The following is a 20026-nucleotide window of genomic DNA, read 5'->3' on the forward strand; positions in this document are numbered from 1 at the left end:
GTTCACCATAGGGTTAGTGGATTGTATGAATATGTCAATGATTGACCGAGTCCATCGCAAGTTAGGATTATTTTACTTTGTTAATCTAATGGTCTGCAGAGTAACTCGCTCTTCTGTGGCGCTCTGCTTCAGGACACTGCTGTGCGCTGAGCAGCAAGGACAAGTGAGAGTAAAACAGACTAGGAACACGCCTGTTTTCAGGTCTAACACGGTGAATTAAGGATTTATTTAGACTAAATCTGATGGCTTTGGTGAGCTACGTTTTGTTTATGTCTGTCGAGTTTACGTTTAGTTTATGACGTTTGTTTTATGGACGTAACCAGACAATTAAAGCTCCTCTTTGTTTAGTAAAAAAGCAAAACTTGAATTCAGAAGCTGATCGGTTTTATGTTTCTGTCTAATAATGAAAATAGGTGTGAGAATATTTCCTTTCTTCACATTTTGTGAGCTTATGTCTTATTGCGTTTAACCATAGTTGTCTTTGGTTGTTTGACAGGCAGTGGCAGCTGGTATGGGATGAAACTTCAATTTTGAGCCATTACTATTTTGATTCTGGCACAAACAACACGGCAAGATGGCATATGGCTTTCCTTGATTATGTGGCCTACTACACTGTGTTTGGCTGCAGTTTTTCCTTTGTTTTTCCCTCCAGCTAACACAGTGATGTAATCATGATGTCAGTCAGTGGTCTAAATGGTCTCTTAGACCACTGCAGAACAATCACAGTTTGTATGAGTTAAACAAACCAGAAACCTTCATGAACCCCACTGGTCTAAAGTCTAAAAGTCTATCAACAATGTTTCCAACATGTTGTATTATCAGCCTTGTGTTTGTACATATGTGTTCTCTCACCCTGTGGCTTTGGACGCCAGAGCGGAGCTTCTGGAGAGCCTGGCGTTAACCTCGATGATGCAGTACTCCAGGGACGACGGGTGTAGGGCATACTGGATGTTGCATTCGCCTACGATGCCAAGGTGACGAACTACTTTGATGGCTGTCTCCCGGAGCATGTGGTACTCCTCGTTGGACAATGTCTGGCTTGGTGCCACAACTATGGAGTCACCTGAAGAAGAAGAGGAAGGGTTAGGCTTTAAAAATGTGTTAACACTCTCTAAACTAAAACAACAGACACAAGAAAATATGTTACTGTAATACAAAAAATGCAGTAAAATGCAACCACAGCCCCTTTCTTCTTTGGATATAAAACTTTTAAGAATTTTAAGTTATCAAAACTTCATCTGAATTACAATTTTGTGAAATTACTGCACAGTTCTTGAAATCAGCGCAAAACAAATTTATCTTACAGCTGCCATTCATCTATTATACAGGAGGAGCTCTGGTGCCAGAGAGTATCACATTTTAAATTAAGAAAAACACACTCGTCTGTCTGTTTATTCTTTGGCATCTGTAAGGAACACTCAAGCCATCTTTCATTTTAGGTACACTTCAAGTGTCACAGTCTGTACAAGTCCTGGATATTTGTTATGAGAACTGAACAAAACCCAAAGGCTTAGGTTTGCTGCTCAAGCATTGATTCTCAGTGGTTTTCTTGAGCCACAAACACTACATAAAAGAAAACAAGATAATGACAGCGGCTGTCAAAAACATCTATACCATCCACTTCCAGGCACACAATAAATTTGGTCGACGTGAACAACCTGCTCGCTCTGAAAACAGCAAAAAGAAATTATACCAACACTGCAGCAGCCTCTCCAGAAACAGGGAGAGCGTGTGTTTGTTCGAAGACAACAGAATACATAAAGACAGGAGAGCAGAATACAGCAAAACAAGAGCACAAAAGAGTGAGGAAGGAAATGTCAGTGTGTATGTGTCAGTACCTGTGTGAATGCCCAGTGGGTCGAAGTTCTCCATGTTGCACACAGTAACGCAGTTATCAGCCACGTCCCTCACCACCTCATATTCCACCTCCTTCCAGCCGAGCAATGACTTCTCCACCAAGATCTGGCTGCTCATGGCCAGAGCCTGCACAGAAGATCATCCATTTAGATTCTGAGTGCGACAGCATACCGTGTTTATCACTCTGTACAGAAAAGGGATGTTTTTTAATTCATGAAAATAAATTATAAACCACAGTGGGCCTATGCAGACTATGACCTTCTGTTATGCTGTTATGTCCATTAAGCTACATTTATAGAACAATCAACTTTCCTTCAGGAAGTTTCAAGTTTTGTGGCCACAGTGAACACGCAAGTTTTTATTAGCTTAAAAATTACCTGTGAAGTTTGCAGACGTAGTAGTTAAATCTGTCCGCGGATTTTTTTTTTTTTTTCCAGCAGATATCTTACTGAATAATCTTACTATCTGTGCCTGCTTTCTGAAGCAGTATACTAGGTTTAATTACATGGGAGTCTATTGAATGCTTGTTTTCCAGTTATTAGTCAGACTCCACACATACACATTCTGCTATAGCAGAAAAAAAGCCCTGCCTTGTTTGCATTTCTTTAAACCAATCACCAACGTCTTGGGCGGCGCTGAGCCCAGGATGCAGTGACGGTGTCGAGGGGAAACATTTTTTTGGTGGAACATTTGCACATTGGGAGGCAAGCTCTGGCAAAATAACTACATCACTGCAAAAGAAAAGCCGTTAGCTTGTTTATGTTTGTTGCATTAGTGTCCCATGCTCTAATTTGCCATTTTCAGCATGTAAGTTGCAGCTAGGATAGCAGACACTGTGATGCTGCTTGAAGCTAGTGACTGAAGGCAGGACTTAGACCCGCAGTGTGCAGACTGCCTGACATTTTTTGAATCTAATTTATTTCCAATAGAGGATACCGTATGTGGCATAACAACTCCATGAATCAGGCAGGAAACCTTTTCCCTTATGTGCACAGTCACACAGCTGGAGGTGTACACAGATACAACAAAGAGACAAATAACTGAACTGCAGTACTGCAATAATGTTGAAGTTAACAGCCACCATGAGGGGGACTTCTGCAGTTATATCAATAATTTGATTATTTTCTAAGGGAAATTATTTTTAAAGCTGCTGGTGTGGACTCCTTCAATATCAATCAATTTAGAGCGTTAATTAAATGTAATCTTATACTGAAAGGATTTATAGCAAAAAGAAATGAGCACATTAAAAAACACAAGGGAAGATGAGGAAAGTTTATTGAGACCTTGTGAAAAACTAAAAGTACTAAAGAAACATCGAAGGTAAAATTCAAAATATCAATTTTCCCATCTCCACATAATAATGGAATTATATTTTACTTTTTCAAGTTTTGTCACTTACATAAGTTGTTAGGTCTGTTGATGTATGTTGTGCGTTTGTGTTTTATTAGAATGTATAGGTCTGATTTTGTATTTTGGTTTGTTTCTGTGTGATTCTGGTGTTGTGCTTGTTTGTGTCTATTGTTTTTTTTATTTTTGCCCTGCCAAGGACATGGGGTTTAAATTTGCTTTTCTTTTTGTATTTGTGTCAAAGTTTTGACAATGACCATATGAACTCTATCTCTGCTCTGTGCTTGATACGAATCAGTGGAACAGCCACTGAGCAAAGCAAACAAACATTTGTCACTGAAACTTCCACGTTAAAAAATAAATACTTAGAAAAGCAGCAGCACTGCTTGGCATAAAAGGTATGCACCGATCTGAAACAGTATGGCACAAACAGTTCATTTTGCAGCCTGTGATCATAGATTAGAGCCAATTGAGCTGTCAGACATAATGCTGGATACTGGACGAGCACAAAAGAATGTTGCTTAGCAACAGCAAGCTATTTCTTTCCTGGCAGAGCACAAAAGAAACGAATCTAAACAATTTCAAAGCTTTTATCTTTCTTCAGGTTAAGGCTGTAAACATGGGTGAAGGTAAAAAACTAAAAAGTTTGTCAGTTATGGTTAGGGTTAGTCTGGGTAAAATGCGACAGTCGCTGACTTTATCAATCATATGAAAAGAAAAAGAAAATACAAAGAATAACAGTTATTACTGTGCCCAGAAGCCTCCACTATCCTGACACGGCACCATTTATTCTGACCTTGTGGGCAGTTTCCTCCAGCTTTTCTTTATTGGCACACAGACCGGAGCCCAGACCTCCCAGAGCATAGGCCGACCGTAACATCACAGGGTAGCCAATCTGCTCTGCCGCTTTCAAGGCATCAGATACCTGAAAGATGCACACAAATATTTATTGCACAAACTGTTAACATGTGCTTTAAACACATTAAAAGAACAGAATTTACCTGCACTGTATGTGCACAGGCAGAATTTCTATACTATTTGTCTTAGAAAGTTTAGTATGAAGATCTTTTCTCTTTCTTACTGGATCCTTACCGTCTCCACGGCGATACTGGGTGCAATCTTCTCGTTGATCTCCATCAGTTTGTCAGCAAAAAGCTGTCTGTCCTCTGTGGCCATGATGGACTCCACCGGGGTTCCCAGAACCTTCACCCCATACTTCTCCAGGACGCCACACTGGAACAATTCAACTCCTGACCACCGCACAAACACAAGTCCACGCAGACGTGTGGTTAAACATACAGGCAATTTAAAAAGACAACTAATTTACACAATTTACACAACTGCGCATGTCTCACCGCAGTTGAGTGCCGTCTGTCCACCCATAGACAGCAGGATGCCGTCGGGACGCTCGGCCTTGATGACTTCTGTCACAAATTGTGGCGTGACGGGCAGGAAGTAGACGGAGTCGGCCTGCTTGGTGCCCACTTCGTTGGTCTGAACCGAGGCAATGTTTGGGTTCATGAGGACTGTTTTCAGGTTCTCCTCCTACAACACCATATGAAGACAGAATGGGTAACATATCCCAAAGTTATTCAAACTTGGTATGTCTGTTCTACCTCTGAAGTACCACCAAAGCCTCAGACCTTTACAGCTTTATTCAATTGCTTAAGCAACAAGTTGCAGAAGACATCAAATTTTCTACAAAATGAAACACTTGATTCAAAACTACACAATAATTTGTAAAAAATACAATTTTGTCACCACATTGCAAACACATGGTTCTCATACAATCCCATTTGAACCATTTAGACACCACTGTGCACAATCTAAAATACTTGTAGCATTTCTATTTTTCTAAAGACATGGTCTAGGTTTATTTTTTTCACACACTGAGATTGCAAAGTAAAGTACATGAATATATCGACCAGGCACAATATACAAGACCAGCACTGCACACTGATGAAAATACTCTCCCCATTGTAAAATTACAATACTATAAATCCTTGTACTTCAAAAGGTTGTATTTTGCACCAGACATCAGAACAGAACATTTTCTAAATAGAACAGAGACCATGAACACAGCAAAAACATTTGTGGAAACAAAGAGAAAGGAGAATTACAAAATCCCTGAGCATCATTTCTCTGCCAAGCTGAACCTGGCCGTAGCACTTTGACCATATCACAGGCTATGCAGACCAATCAAAATACATGTAAAATGTCACAGGTACACGGCATTAGAGAAAAGTTTTTCAGCTGTGCTCTTGTCGAAATGTCCAAATTACAGTGCCAACATTGTACCTGCAGTGCCTAACTTAAAATGGGCACAGTAATTTTCTAAAGCGGGTGGGCACTCTACTTTTTCACAAATTCTACTCAGGAGTGAATTGTGTGATTTTTTTATTATTTTCAGCAAGAGATTATATAATCAAACTGCCGGCATCATTCAGGTTCCATGACAAAGGTGGGTTGCAGGTAAGTTGGTGTTTTATCTCTTACCTTCATGGCCTTGATGGCCTGAGATCCAGAGTAGTCAAACTCTCCAGCCTGACCGATAGACAGACCACCAGAACCCAGTACGAGCACCTTTGACACCTGCATTTACACAAACACACAGCGATCAACAGCATTTCATGTGGGAGACCACAGCTGAAAAAACACAGTGAATGGTTGAGGTGAAAAGGAGGTTACAGGAAAAATTCATCAACTATTACTTTGTTGGACCTCGGGGGGGATAAAGTGACCTGCAAACAGGTGAATTCAGAGGAATTGCGTTAAATCTTATGAGACCAATCACAAATCCTACAACATGTTCATGGGTTTTACTGTGCGGCTCAATCATATGGTCGCTTCCTTAATAAGCACTCAGCCATCAAAACTTTGGGAACCCCTGTACTAAATCCTGGTATTTTCCTGTAAAGTGGCCAATTCTATAAAAATCTCTCATTTTTCAACGGCAAAGAGTTGATCAGATTTCTGGACGTTCTCCGTATGGAACAAACCAACAACCGCCTGCTTTTCATAAAGCTGAAGGTAAACCTGCTGAACACGTTTAACGTACAGTACCTTGGCTCTGGGAGGAAGGTGGGGTTTCTTGGGCATGACTGACACAATGTTCGCATCCTTTCCTTTCTTGATCATAGATATGAAAGCATCAAAGAGGAACTGTAGAAACAAGAAAAAAAACACATTTTGAATAGTACATTAATAACATTAGCAGAAGCCACACTTTCAGTTTCTGTCATCTTCATTCTGCGTAACACGGCAACATTTTCCACTACTTTATGCAGCCAAAAAACTCTGGTAGTTCAAAAAAGAATAAGGTCAAGCTTGGATTGAGGATACAAGGTTTTGGTTGTGGAGCAGATTTCTCTAAACCTACTGATTCCCAAAGCCAGTTTTGACTCTGCATGTGACATGCTTTTAGGAAACTTTTTGCATCAGAGTGTTCTTTCCTACAAAGTATGTTGTGTCTGCATTACAGTTTGCAGAAAAAGCACACAGAGGAACACACTAACATCTGATTCATTTTAACATTTAAAATCAGTCAAAATAAACAAAGTATAAATCGATCTTTTGCTATTATTTTCAACTATGCATTTATAAGAAATACAAGTACAGATACACACATACATACTGGGGTGGGGGGGTGGGAATAAAATAATAAAATAAATTTCTTTTTCAGTCCACTAGATGGTGCTGAGTTTTTTCTGCTCAGGTCTACAGAGAACTGCCGTGGCATAGACCTTAAATTGGGTGGTGTTTTAATAAATCTGTGAAGCACTGATGTTGACTCTTCATTCTTTTCAGCTAATTTCTAATTTTTTGTTTGTTTTATTGTTTTCATCCTTTTATTGGTCTCTCTTATTTTTACTAAAACACTTTTGCTTGTTTTAGTTGTAACTCATTTTAGTTTAAGCTTGTCTTTGCTTATATCTAGTTCATAATCTAGGTTTTATTTAGCTGTTTTATTAATATTTCTTAAATCTTTATTATTGCGTCACTGTCAGCAGTTTTATTCTTTGTTTTTATTCCCTATTTTATCTTTAGTTGTTATTTCACTCTATTACAGCCCTCACTTGCTCTGTCTTGTTGCTAGTTCGTCAGTCATCTGTTCGGCACTTTGAACTACAAACATGTTTGAAAGGCGCTATTCAAATAAAGTTTGACTGATTGATTGGAAAGCAGTTAAATGATGTAGTGTTAATAAAAACGAAACAGTGGTATCAGTAACAGCACAGTAACAAGTAAAGTTAGAATGACTCAGCTGTCAACAGTCGGTTACAGTTACAGAGAGCAAACTTTCCATTTTTTGTGTGGAAGGTGAAAATTGATTTGTTTAATCAATGGCTGAGAGAAACCCATCAAAAATACTGCACTTCCCTGAAAGTCAAGGATATAAAATATTTGTCATGGGCACAGCGCAATTTTTTTTTTTTTTGTTGATGCTCCAAAAAAGTCAAACCCAGGAGGCAGGTGAGAATTCTCCAGCACAGCTGTCAAGAAGACGGGTCTTGTTATTCAATATGACAGAGGTTACAAGATACTTTGACTAGGACTTGAACTACAGTCCTTGACTGTCATGTGGGAGAAAAGAAATGTAGCGAAGACTCATCAACGCTTTATTGCGGGGACAGAAACAGGCAGACAGTGGTCCTCTTTAACACCTGCGGCCCCGGTGCAGTCAAACATCAGGCACCACAGATAATTACAGCTTGCACTGACAATGATGTAGTAACTGGTTGTATAGTGTATGATTTTTACCACTATATGTCTGGTTTACACACCACACAATATACATATACACAAAGTTTTTCCAAGCCTCCTCATTGCTACTTGCAGCTACAGTAACTTACAAAAGATACTTTGGACATTCACAGTACAGAAACAAGGCCCCTTTCAATGACTTCAACTTTCACTTCAGTTGCATCCTGTAAAGATAGTTTTACTTAACTTTAGTAAAGCAGTCAGGTACTTTAAACCAGCAAAGTCTTTAATTACCTCTGTGTCGGTGGGACCACCTTTAGCCTCTGGATGGAACTGGGCGGTGAAAACAGGCTTCGTGTTGTGCATGATGCCCTGAAAAATAAGCAGAGTTGATATAAGGAAACTGATCTTTGTAAAACCTTGTTATTTTGTAAACTACAGTCTGTAGACTTTATAGTGTTCTATAAGGTATCTTAATTGCAGGACTACATTTACTCTACAAGAGAAACTGGTGCTTTTCACCCAAAGCCCAAGAACAAAAATATCAGAATTCCATGCAGTCTTTAAAAAAAAAAAACACTTTCACACAGAGCGAAATCAACCTCATTGGTGCCATCATTGGCATTGATGAAAAGTGGGCTCCACCCTGGGGGCAGGGACTCGCTGTCTATGCCGTAGCCGTGGTTCTGCGCCGTGATGAAGGCCTGGCCCGTCATCACATTCAGCACTGGCTGGTTCTGGCCTCTGGGGAACCACAGAGATGCATAAAACTCAGCCACAGTGGGTATTTATGACTTCTTTAACAGAGAAGACTTTTTAAAAACTTAAAAAACAAAACTTCACAATACAAAGAGGTACCAAATGACACATAAACATTGTTTATGTACAGCAAGAATTAAAGGGAAATTTTAGTTTTCCATTTTTTCCCATTTTTGGTGTCTAAATGACTAATGGGGACTAATTTCTGAAAGTGGTCCAGAATTGAAGGTGATCGCTGCAGCTGGCAAGAGCAAAACCAAGCTACAATGTAAAACCTCTGGGAAGCTGTGCACAGTCAAAGTATATCCACTAAAAGTGCTTGTTTCTGAGTGTTATTATAAGTGTCTGACAGCATTATGGACAGGATCCATACAGAGAGAGACATTTTTCAAAAAGTAAGGTACATTTTGTTTAACCAGAAACAGCTGTTTTGTTTGCTCTCGCCAAACTAACCAGACTCCCTTTGAAAAACTGCAATTTTAACACATCAGTCAAACTAAATTCAAACATGAAACTCACTAAAAACACCTTGGCCATAAACCCTTAATTCACAGTGTCAGATGTGAAAATATCAGGAGAGGAGCAAGAGGGAGGTTGAACATCAGAAAACCAGCGTGGAAAACTGTGTGTAGGGCTAGAATATTTTCAGATCTACCTCTGTGAATGGTTTACTTTAATCAAACAACGAATGCTGGTGATTGTTGGAACAGTACAAGACAAGCCAATATGTGTTTGGTAAGTTTTATTTTGTTTTCTGTCAAATGTTTGAAGTTTGAACCAGTTTCGCTGGGGGTCTGATTAGTTTGCTGAGCGCAATAAAACAGCTGTTCCTGGTTAAAGAAAATAGATTTCTATTTCTACCTGTGATCCTTTGCATGTCAACACTTATAATAACAATCTGAGCCTGTCGGTGGGCAAAACAAGCGCTTTTTAGTGGACATACTTTCGAGGTGCAGATTTACCCAGAGGGTTTCTCTGCCATGCTCTACCTCAAAACTGTACCAACTCCAAAAAGGTTTGTCGCCATTAGTTATTTAGACTAGGGCTGGGCGGTATGACAAAATTTTCATATCACAGTTTTTTTTAAAATCATATCGGTTTCACGGTATTTGACGGTATTTTTTTTTTTTTCATGCAACAGTGTTCTTACCCACATTTTCTTCTACTGAGAACAGAATTACTGCAGTTGATTGTCTTTAAATAGCCCATTTTACTGTCATAAGGATTGTATCATGTTTTTTTCATGTCCAGACACAGCAAAGCATGACCCCTTCAAAGTATGGTTACCATCACATGGACGACTACACAATTAAACGTCCCCACCCACGCTAGTCGGCACCAGAAATACTAGTTGTTTAAAATATTTAAAAATGAAATATGTGTCTACATTTCATTCATGCACGATGCCAGTTATCTGTTGCCGCACGGCACCAGTCGGGGCTGCGGCGCTGTCAGACAGCAGCTCCTCTCACCCAGCGCGTGTGAACCGATCGCCGTGGCAACACCGGATGTTTACATCAGCGAAGTCGGACAGATGAATGTAGACTGTGACAGAATAAGCTGATATATATTCACTCGACGGGAGAAACGTGACCACATTAAGCACAGACACAGACATAAACCTGCAGGCGGAGATGCTGCTGCTGCTGCTGCTACTACTAGCTGCTAACGTTAGCCAAACTGTGTGTCGGGCTAGCAGCTAACGTTAGCCACACTGTGTGTCGGGCTGGCAGCTAACGTTAGCCACACTGTGTGTCGGGCTGGCAGCTAACGTTAGCCACACTGTGTGTCAGGCTGGAAGCTAACGTTAGCCACACTGTGTGTCAGGCTGGAAGCTAACGTTAGCCAAACTGTGTGTCGGGCTAGCAGCTAACGTTAGCCACACTGTGTGTCAGGCTGACAGCTAACGTTAGCCACACTGTGTGTCAGGCTGGAAGCTAACGTTAGCCACACTGTGTGTCGGCTGGCAGCTAACGTTAGCTTTGGGTCCCTTACCCGCAGACACTGTGACGCTCTTCAGTCTGAAAAGGTGAAGCATAAGCTGTAAGGTTTGTATTGCACAGCGTGAAGTAGCGCGCATTTGAGCGGCATTTCAAGTACGATTTGGCGATTGTAGACTGTTATTAACGTCTTCAAATGGCTCATAATACACACAGTATTTTTTCGGACAGTGTTTAACATTATAAATTAATAAATTCTGCCTTGTGTTTTCTTAGTCACTAGTCTAAATTAAATTTTGCATCTAATCAACAGACAAATTAGTTGCCAGGAACATCCCTAGTACACACGCTCAAGCCAGCACGCCTCTGGTGTTGGTGTGCAGCAGTGAAATGGGTCCCCGCTGAAACACTTTCCCGCCGCGCACGTTCCGGACGTTGTTTGGGCTATTCACCGGTATGGCGGCATATGAAAAATTCATATCAAAACGAAAAAAAAGATCGGTTTTCGGTACGAACCGGTATACCGCCCAGCCCTAATTTAGACACAACAAATATGGAAATAGGGTCCAGGTTGAAAATAACAAAGTTGCTCTTTAAAGGTTCCCTGTGGCGCTTTAGACCTTTACAAGCACCACGGAGCTCCTCTTTCAGTGATTGGGCTGCAATAAACAATCCTTCCAATAGTGTCATTCTGTAGATATGATACCATATGCACCAACAAATGCAGGGAAGAGGACTACTGCACACCACATAACATCCATGTAAACAATGCTGGATTCAATATACTTTGAATATATTTTATGAGGGAGGAAATTCCTTTGGCACATTTCTTAAAAAACACACAATACTTTTGATAAAAACACAGAATGTAAACAAACTCTACGAGGCCTCTTTAAATCTTTATGAGGATTCTTGAATGGCATGTATATTGTGCTTTAATTATTCTTAGTTATTAAAGAGTTCACCTGTTGCCCATAGGTAGCTTATATGACTGAGCTCCTGCAGCCAAAGCGGTGATCTGGTTGCCCATACAGATCCCAAACACAGGCTGGGGACGATCACTGTCCAGCACCTTCACAGAACAAAAAATAAAAACAACATACAAATGATGTTAATTAAAAAGTGCACTATAAATCTTGATATAAATATAGGCTATGTCATGATCAAAACACGTGAAATCCTGTGTGCTTCCTTTACATTGTTGCAACTACAATGAAAATGATGAAGAAAATAACAGATAAAAGAAGAAAAAAGTCAGATTACTCTTGTATGGATTTAATATTCAAGCTGAGCCTTTGTACAAAAGAAGAATATCACATGCAGCACAATAAATAACTAATATTCTTTGAGGTCATGTTGCATTTACATGGAATTATTTTAAAAGTTTAAAATCTTCTGCAGCTCAAAATGTTCAGTGAGCACCACGCTGTACCTTGCGAACATTGTCGACGAGTGTATTTGCCAGAGACGGATCTCCCGGTCCGTTGGAGATGAACAGGCCGTCGTATTCCAGACTCATCAAGTCCTGATCCCACGGGACGAGGTGGACCTCTGCACCCCTCTGCACGGAGACACGACAAGATCATGCTCGCCAAAGTTTTAAGACAGCAAAGTTTTTCCCACAATAAAAAGATGATATCATATTTCTGACAAAAATACTAAGCTACATTTCACAGTCTTTATCTTCAGGTACCATAAAATGACTGATGTTATTGTGGGCATGTTTTAAGACAGAGGAGATCCATTTCTCGCTCTTAATCAGAGCATTCAAATATTCATTGGACGTCAGTTACCATGGCAACAACAGAAGCACCAAAGCATTCTCGTCAACCATAAACCGAACATTATTATCTCAGACACTGGATGTTTACTTCTTTTCTATATTTTCACAGAGTCATTTGGAGCCATGTCATAAAAATAATAAAAAATAATAATAATAAAAATAATTTCTCAGTGTGTAATCTAATGAGGATGCACACACAACAGCAGCTTCCTCCGCATCCATTCTCACCTTAACCAGCAGGCGAATGATGTTATGTTTAATACCACAATCAACCGCCACCACTTTTATTGGGTTTCCTTTTCCAAACACCCTGGTTTCCTAGTGGGTGGAAGGACACAGCAAAGAGAGGTTAGCACCAATAAACACCATTTGTAGACGGAGAATATACGACCTGAGCTGGTCTGTTGTACCAGGGCTACCTATTAGCAGCGGTTACCTTGGTTGAAACCTCCGCTACAAGGTTTTTCTGATTGGGGTCAGATATCTCAACAGGCTGCCCATCAAATTCAATCTTCCCCAAAACCGTGCCCTGCGGAGAAACCACAAGCAAAATAACAGCAAGAGAGCGACCAATCAAACTGTAAAAAATGTAGCACCTCAGGGCTTGTATTTACAGTACCTTGTCTCTGATGACCTTGGTCAGCATCCTGGTGTCTATTCCAAACAGTGCAGGAACCTTTAAAGAAGAAATAAAAAATTGTAAATTCACCAGCAGCAGAGTCCTATTCTGAGTTCTGAGATTTCACTAGATATTCATTCATTCATTTGAATCCCAACCTTTTCTTCTTGTAGCCACTGTCCCAAAGACTTGACGGAGTTCCAGTGGCTGTACTCATGGCTGTAGTCTTGAACCAGGAGACCAGAAACCTAGAAACAACAAGGCACAACACCAGCCTTAAATAAGACAGATTATTTGATTTGTTTATTATATAAAGTGCAAGAAAGTAGTTAAGATCCCCAATCATGATTATCAGAAGAGTTGACATAATGTTGTCTAAAACCCAAAAATTATATAGTTTATTATTATAGGAGATTAAGATCCAATTTGTATTGTCTGCATGGCCATGTGGAAAGACATGCAGCCACCTAGTGTGGTAAAAACAGAACCATGTGTCCATCTGGTTCATTTGGATATTTGCAATACATCCATCCCTTAAGAAAACTAAATATTTACAATTGAAGCCAGTGAAGTTCTAGCTTTTCTGCCTACAAGCCCAAGTCCAAATAATCTGGGACGCCGTGCAAAACATACATAAAAACAGAATGCTTTGGTATTCAATTGAATACAGTACAAAGACAAGATATTTTGTGTTCAAACTGATAAAGTCTATTGATTTTTGTAATATCCACTCATTCTAAATTTGATGCCTGCAACATGTCCAAAAAACAGTTGGCATAGAGGCTTGTTCATGACTGTGTTAGATCACCTTTTCTTTGAACAGCACTCAGCAAGTGTTTGGGAACTGAGGACACTAATAGTTGAAGTTTTGGAAGTGAAATTCTTTCCCAGTCTTGCTTGGCCAGTCTAGTACCCGAACTCTTTTACTACAAGGCCATGTTGTTGCAACATACGCAGGAATGTGTCCTGGCATTATCTTGCTGAAATAAACAGGGAAGTCTGTGAAAAGACATTGTCTATATGCCTTTCAGCATTAATGAGAACTTCACAGATGTGACACAACCCTGTACCGTTACAGATGTCACAACGTGGATGGTCCTTTTCCTCTTTAGGCTGGAGGACACGACATCCAAGATTTCCAAAAACTATGTATGAAGTGTGTGACATCTCTGGGTGATGCTGATACATGGCTTTCACTTTGCATGGTAGAGTCTTAATGGGCATTTGTAGATGCAGCAACAATTTGTGTTTATCTACAACGGTTTTCTAAAGTGTTCCTGAGCCCATGTGGTATACTTTATACAATCATGTGGGTTTTTAATGAAGTGTCGCCTAAGGGGTCAAAAGGTTGCAGGCATTCAGTGCTGTTTTTTTAGCCTTGCCCACTACTGTATGTGCAGATATTTCTCTGGATTCTTTGAATCTTTTAATGATAATATAAAATATAGAAGATGAAATTCTAAATTCTTTGCAGTTATGTGTTGAGAAACTAGATTATTGGCCCACACAGTTTTTCACAAAAGTCATGAACCTCGCCTCACCTGATCCATTAAGGATGCCCCTTTCATACCTAACCATGATTCAAACACCTGCTATTAATCAACCTGTTTACCTTCAACATTTACCTTTCTTTGAAGCATGGTGCAGACAACAAATTCAAAATTATTGTATATTTAGAAAAACAACAAAGTTTATGAGTTTGAATATTAAATGTCTTGTGTTTGTACTGTTTTCTAATGAATACAAGTCGAAATGGATATTTTTGTAATTGGGGTTTGTACATTGTATCACTGAGGCCTCGCCAAAGCCTGAAACCCCGACACCGCCGCAGAGTTTCCTACCTGGATGCGGTCTGACTCAACATGTTTTCTCAGGCCCAGCTCATCCAGCTCCTGAGTGTTGGGTACCCCATAGTTTCCTACAATAGGGTAGGTCAGGGTCAGGATCTGACCCCTGTAGCTGGGGTCAGTCAGGGCCTCAGGATACCTAAAGCAGGAAAACAGCAGAAAAACATATGCCAGGACTGATGTGATGAGGATGATCATGTTGTCACCTCATGATAACTAAATGAATACACTTAAGATGCAAGACTGTCAGATATCGACCTTGTTTTTAGCTTAAATATTTGGCATCCTAAAATCTGACTTGTTGGTGTTGAAGTGCAATGTTTTGTCTGAATTTTGATGCAGTTCGATTTGTGTCAGCATGGCTCCTTCTTACCCCACCAGGCCAGTATTGAAGACCAGTTCCCCAGCTACAGAGGCATCGTGCCCGAAGGAAAACCCTTTCATCCTGGTGCCATCCTCCAAGACCAGGTGGGCTGTCTGGGCCTGGGAGTTAAAAGATGATGAGCAAAATCTCACCCAAGAATAATGCATTCTCTTTTTGTGGAGCAGAGTTTGGGAAGACCAAAGGCAAAACTTTGAAATAGATGTGTTGTAGACTTTGAATTTAGGAGTGGTGGAAACCAGTGAGCCTCTGGGACCGCATGCTGAAACTGCAGGCTGATGTGAATTGTGCTGTGAATGCTGAGACAGACAAATCTGTTCTTCTGTTCTGTGTGTCAGTGTGAGAGATAGAGAGATAAATATGTGAATATAAAGGTTGGTGACCCGCTATGACCTCCAGCCAGTGACCATCAGTAATACACAACAGACTCATCACTAATATACAAATATTAATATATCTTTATAGTGTTAATGTATACAATGGCACCATAGAGATCAGAAGCTGACTGCATTCTAGCCACAATAATGGTAAAGTAAAAAAAAAAAAAACATCTAGAAACTGAAACTACACCATCCTCCACTCCAGTCACACACGTGTGAGTTTTTCTCTCGAAGCATAATGACGAGAAATGAAATGTTGCAATTGGGGCGGATCTCAAAAACATGATGCAATTCTTGTCGGAAATTAACAAGTATGATGCACTGAAGTCCAGCATCTACATGCAACACATTATCAGCAGTCTTAACGTCTCATCAACTTACATTTCAATTCTTTTTTTTTTTTTTTTTACTTTGTTCTGAGTTACTAACGTTCGAAGTTTCACTTGTGTCACTGCTCCAAACTTCATTGGAAAATATAACGATTTAATGCATTCTTTCTGAACGGCACAATCACATATGTCAGAGAAATTACTTACTATTTTTTATTGAATCAAATGTAGACACGGGTCAATTCGGCGTAATGACAATCCACCACACAGAACATATTTCCATGCTATTCTAACTTTTTCAAGTGGCTCACGCTGCTAATGTTACCTTACGTTCCACCATGCTGGATTTCTGACGCAACAGCGATGTAGCCTATCTGGCAAAATACAACAAGTTTATATTATGTTAAAAGATGAACTTTTGCGTGCTAGATCTATGCCGAATATACGATAAAGTCCTGCTGTTTTTGAAAAAAGCTGTAATAACTTTTTGTGTGTTTGTGCATTTGAGTATAGGCAAGATATCCCAGACTTGATAGATTTTTCTGGGGAGTTCCGCCTAAGGTCCATAGACATGCTGCAGCGTTAGCTCTCAACTGGCAGCACTTCTGGGAAAGTTTTTTAACTTAGTTACCAATGACAACAATCGTTTTCACTAACAGATCGATCTCTTACCTTCACACTAAAGTGTTTAGTAGTTTGAAGTCTCAGCCATGCCGACGTGTTTCCCACTCTTCTGCCAACCACACATCCCTGTCTCAGAGATTTAACAACGCTGTACGCTAACAGGATTTTTGTCATGTTAGCTCAAGTTCAACTCTTTTGGTAGCGCAGACGTAAGTTATCCTTACACAAAAAATAAACTAATAAAGTCTCAAACGCCGCCAACACTGCATTGACGACTAAATTCTCGTCAGTTAGCAGATGAATGAATTAGTTTTAAACTACCTCCCTCGTGTCAAACGCAGTTCAACTGGGCGCTTGGAGAGTTCATCTGGATTGGCCGACATCGGTTGTTTTTCTCAACGCGAGAAGCGCACAGCGTTTCGATTGGTCTTCAAGAAAACTCCTACTTTTTTGTCAAGTACGAGGGATGAACCTGTGATTCACATCTGTTTCAAAATTTAAAATACGTGGCTCTGCAGGACAAAGAAATTTAACACTTACGTTCATCAGACATAGAGAATAAGTATTAAATTGTTGCCCTGGCAACAAACTTAGACACTTTTTTTTTCCTAATGCCAACAAATACCTTTAGCTCAAATCCACCTGTATTAGGAGAGAAGCTGTCCAAATACAGATCTAAATGACAAACCACGAGTAGATCAGTCCTGTCAGTGGGAGTGAGTAAAGGCAAACTGTGTTGAAGCTGCTTCAAGGAACTTTCCTCTGGACAAAAGCGCCAGTAATTTAGCCGCCATAGCCACAAAATAACATCAAAAACAAAATTATCTAAATAAAAATCTTCTCCTGCTTCCTTCTAATTGACTAATGTACTAATCAGTGTAGCTTTGGCTAGAAAAATGTTAATGCAGGTTTGTTTAATCTGATTTCAAGGAGAGTCCAACCTGGTGGCAGACATTAAAAATAAGCCAGTCCTCTCACGGATGGTCTGGTATACTTATGTAGGTCATATAGAGACATCAATATTAAACTGAGGCTGTTTCATAACCAATTAAAAACTTGTATTAGCTTTAAGTGATCTCCTGCCTTACATATCAAATCAAAAGGTGAAGATAAAAGTCTGATAAATTTTGTGCTGAAGCTGCTGATAGTATTTTTTTTATGGTTTGGCATTAATTACTGTTTTAGATTTTTTTTTCACACTTTGCAAAGTCATCCAGTGGGTCAGACTGGACCCTTTGGTGGGTTACCTCTGACCTCTGCTGTAGGCTAACTTGAAACTTCAAATAAATTTTCACATTCATTTAAAAAGGCCAGTTCACCCCAAAATCCCAAATACATATTTTCCCCCTGGCTTGTACTGCTATTTATCCATGTAGATTTTTGCTGGTGTGATTTGCAGAGTTTTGCAGATGCCTGCCTTCTCTGCAATACAATGGAACTAATTGACACTTCACTTAGAAATAATCAAAACCAGTGTCTCTTTCCAAGAATCATTATTCAAGATAATCCACAGTCATTGAGAAACTACTTTCTTTCTCGTAGAAAGAAAGAAGAAGTAAAAAGATTCTTCTGCAGAAAGAAAGTAGTTTCTGCTGTACTTGAAACTGCTCACAGTTTTATCTTGAGTAACCAGGTCATAAGTTTTGGAAGGAGACACTAATTTAGATTTTTTCAAATGGCGCCACAAGCCGACTTCAATTCAGTCCCGTCCAAAACAATCTAGATGGATAAGCAGTACCACAGGCCAGGGGAAAAACATGTACTTTTGACTTTGGGATGAACTGTCCCTTTAAACTATGGTCTTTAATTCGTCTAAATTGATGATACAAAAGAAAAAGTGCCACACTGACACTTTTTAAAAACTACTACCCATGAAAATATTGATCAAATCCACAGCCTACATTTTAGGGAATTGAAAAGGAAATGAAAGAAAATGCATGCTGGCTGAGAATGAATCCACCTGCTCACAGCAAACTTGTGTTCAGTGCTTTCAGTGCAACTAACTCTTTACAACCTTTTCTTTGAGGCCGGTTGGCTGCAAAAAAAACAAAAAAAAAACAGGCACACTGACCACTGACAGGCTGCACGGTGGTGGGATTAGAGCGGCCTGTGTGTATTTGCTGATCACTGCAGGACCGGTCCTCTGTGGAGAAGGCTGCCTGACTGCCACACTGCTGGGTTCAGCAGTCTGAACAAAGTGGGTGTGAGTAATAGGACCTGTGTACACCAGGAAATACCTCCACACTCCAGAAACTGGACTCAGAACAATAGACTGTGATCTCTATGTTTATGTATTTGTAAAAGCTGTGATGCCGTTTGCAAATTTTCAACAGTGATGTGAGGAGGCGCAGAATTTCCCTACATCTAAATTCATCAGCTACTCATAACATACATATAGCCGTACATATATATATATATATTTAGGTTGAAATACTTTGTCTAGGTCCTCTTCATGTGTCCAAACTAACCCCTCTGTTGTTAACTGCAGATGATGTTCCCCTTTCAGTCCATATTTAGTGTCGTGCTCCTCATGGACGGTACATATGTGGAGCTCTGGTGACATCCAGTGGTAATGTTTGCAACAGAGACTCTGTTGAGGGATTTAGAGTCAGTAAACAGTGTTGTAGTGGCACGCTTGATGCATAGGTGACAGTGCAGCTCTATATATATGAGTTATAGTAACAACTGAGAGGCCTCTAGTGTCATTTAGCTGCCAGCCTGTAGAAGCTATAACAGCTTTACAGTTGACATGACACCTACATTCAAGCTTTTATGGAGACCACAGATTGTGTTATGTAGGATATGATGCATTTACGCACAGGATATATAAGTATATTGATACTATAAATGTTTAATCTCCACTAAGTATAATTACTCTTTTTGCTGCAAAACTGCAGATGTTTGTTCTCAGTGTCCAGCAGAAAGGGTTGGATCAGATTACTTTGAATTGTAGTCAATTACTGAAAACATATTGCACTGCAGTTTTTGTAATTAGCAGCATAATCCACTGGATTAGGGGGAAAAAAACGTAACCTAACAAAATAATGTTGGTTTGGTGTCATGAAAACATGTTATTTTAACTTCTAGGGAAAGTTAAACAGAAAAGATTCAATTAACCTTTCTGGAACATTCAGCCAACCTTCCCAGAATGTTATGAAAACCTAAATTGGCTAAATAAATAATAAATAATGCCTAAATAAACCCAAATTTTGCCAGCTGGGAAATAGACGATGAAACATGCAGTTATAACTTTCACACTCCGAGATAAAGAAATATAACACTTCACATACTTAAAGAAATCTAAAATGTAACAGATAAGAAAAAAACAGAACAATAACAAGTTAGAAGCATTCAACCATCTATTTCATAATAATTGTGCACCTTGACACCCAAGAAGCTCCAGTAAAACTTTCTGCACCTGTTCATTTCCTGCCCTTCCTCCAGTTATGTAAATC

The 20026-nt window shown here is 39.7% G+C and overlaps 1 protein-coding gene across 1 annotated transcript in view; it reads right to left on the reverse strand.

The window, feature by feature from the left end:
- cps1 (carbamoyl-phosphate synthase 1, mitochondrial) overlaps positions 1-16920 on the reverse strand; it is a 75123-nt gene extending 58203 nt beyond the window's left edge. Inside the window, exons 1-18 of the mRNA XM_084725339.1 lie at positions 16620-16920; positions 15230-15339; positions 14851-14995; positions 13168-13257; positions 13010-13066; positions 12827-12919; positions 12619-12708; positions 12040-12168; positions 11573-11679; positions 8511-8652; positions 8203-8280; positions 6268-6366; positions 5701-5796; positions 4560-4749; positions 4297-4454; positions 4001-4129; positions 1839-1983; positions 853-1063 (exon numbers count right to left, since the gene is read on the reverse strand). Of these exons, the coding sequence (XP_084581465.1) occupies positions 853-1063; positions 1839-1983; positions 4001-4129; positions 4297-4454; positions 4560-4749; positions 5701-5796; positions 6268-6366; positions 8203-8280; positions 8511-8652; positions 11573-11679; positions 12040-12168; positions 12619-12708; positions 12827-12919; positions 13010-13066; positions 13168-13257; positions 14851-14995; positions 15230-15339; positions 16620-16745 (2195 nt within the window). The 5' untranslated portion in view covers positions 16746-16920. The remainder of the gene's footprint in view (positions 1-852; positions 1064-1838; positions 1984-4000; positions 4130-4296; positions 4455-4559; positions 4750-5700; positions 5797-6267; positions 6367-8202; positions 8281-8510; positions 8653-11572; positions 11680-12039; positions 12169-12618; positions 12709-12826; positions 12920-13009; positions 13067-13167; positions 13258-14850; positions 14996-15229; positions 15340-16619) is intronic.
- Between the last annotated feature and the right edge of the window lie 3106 nt (positions 16921-20026).

This window comes from Lutjanus erythropterus, chromosome 8 (genome assembly GCF_056507025.1).
Source record: "Lutjanus erythropterus isolate fLutEry1 chromosome 8, fLutEry1.hap2, whole genome shotgun sequence".
Taxonomy (NCBI): domain Eukaryota; kingdom Metazoa; phylum Chordata; class Actinopteri; order Lutjaniformes; family Lutjanidae; genus Lutjanus; species Lutjanus erythropterus.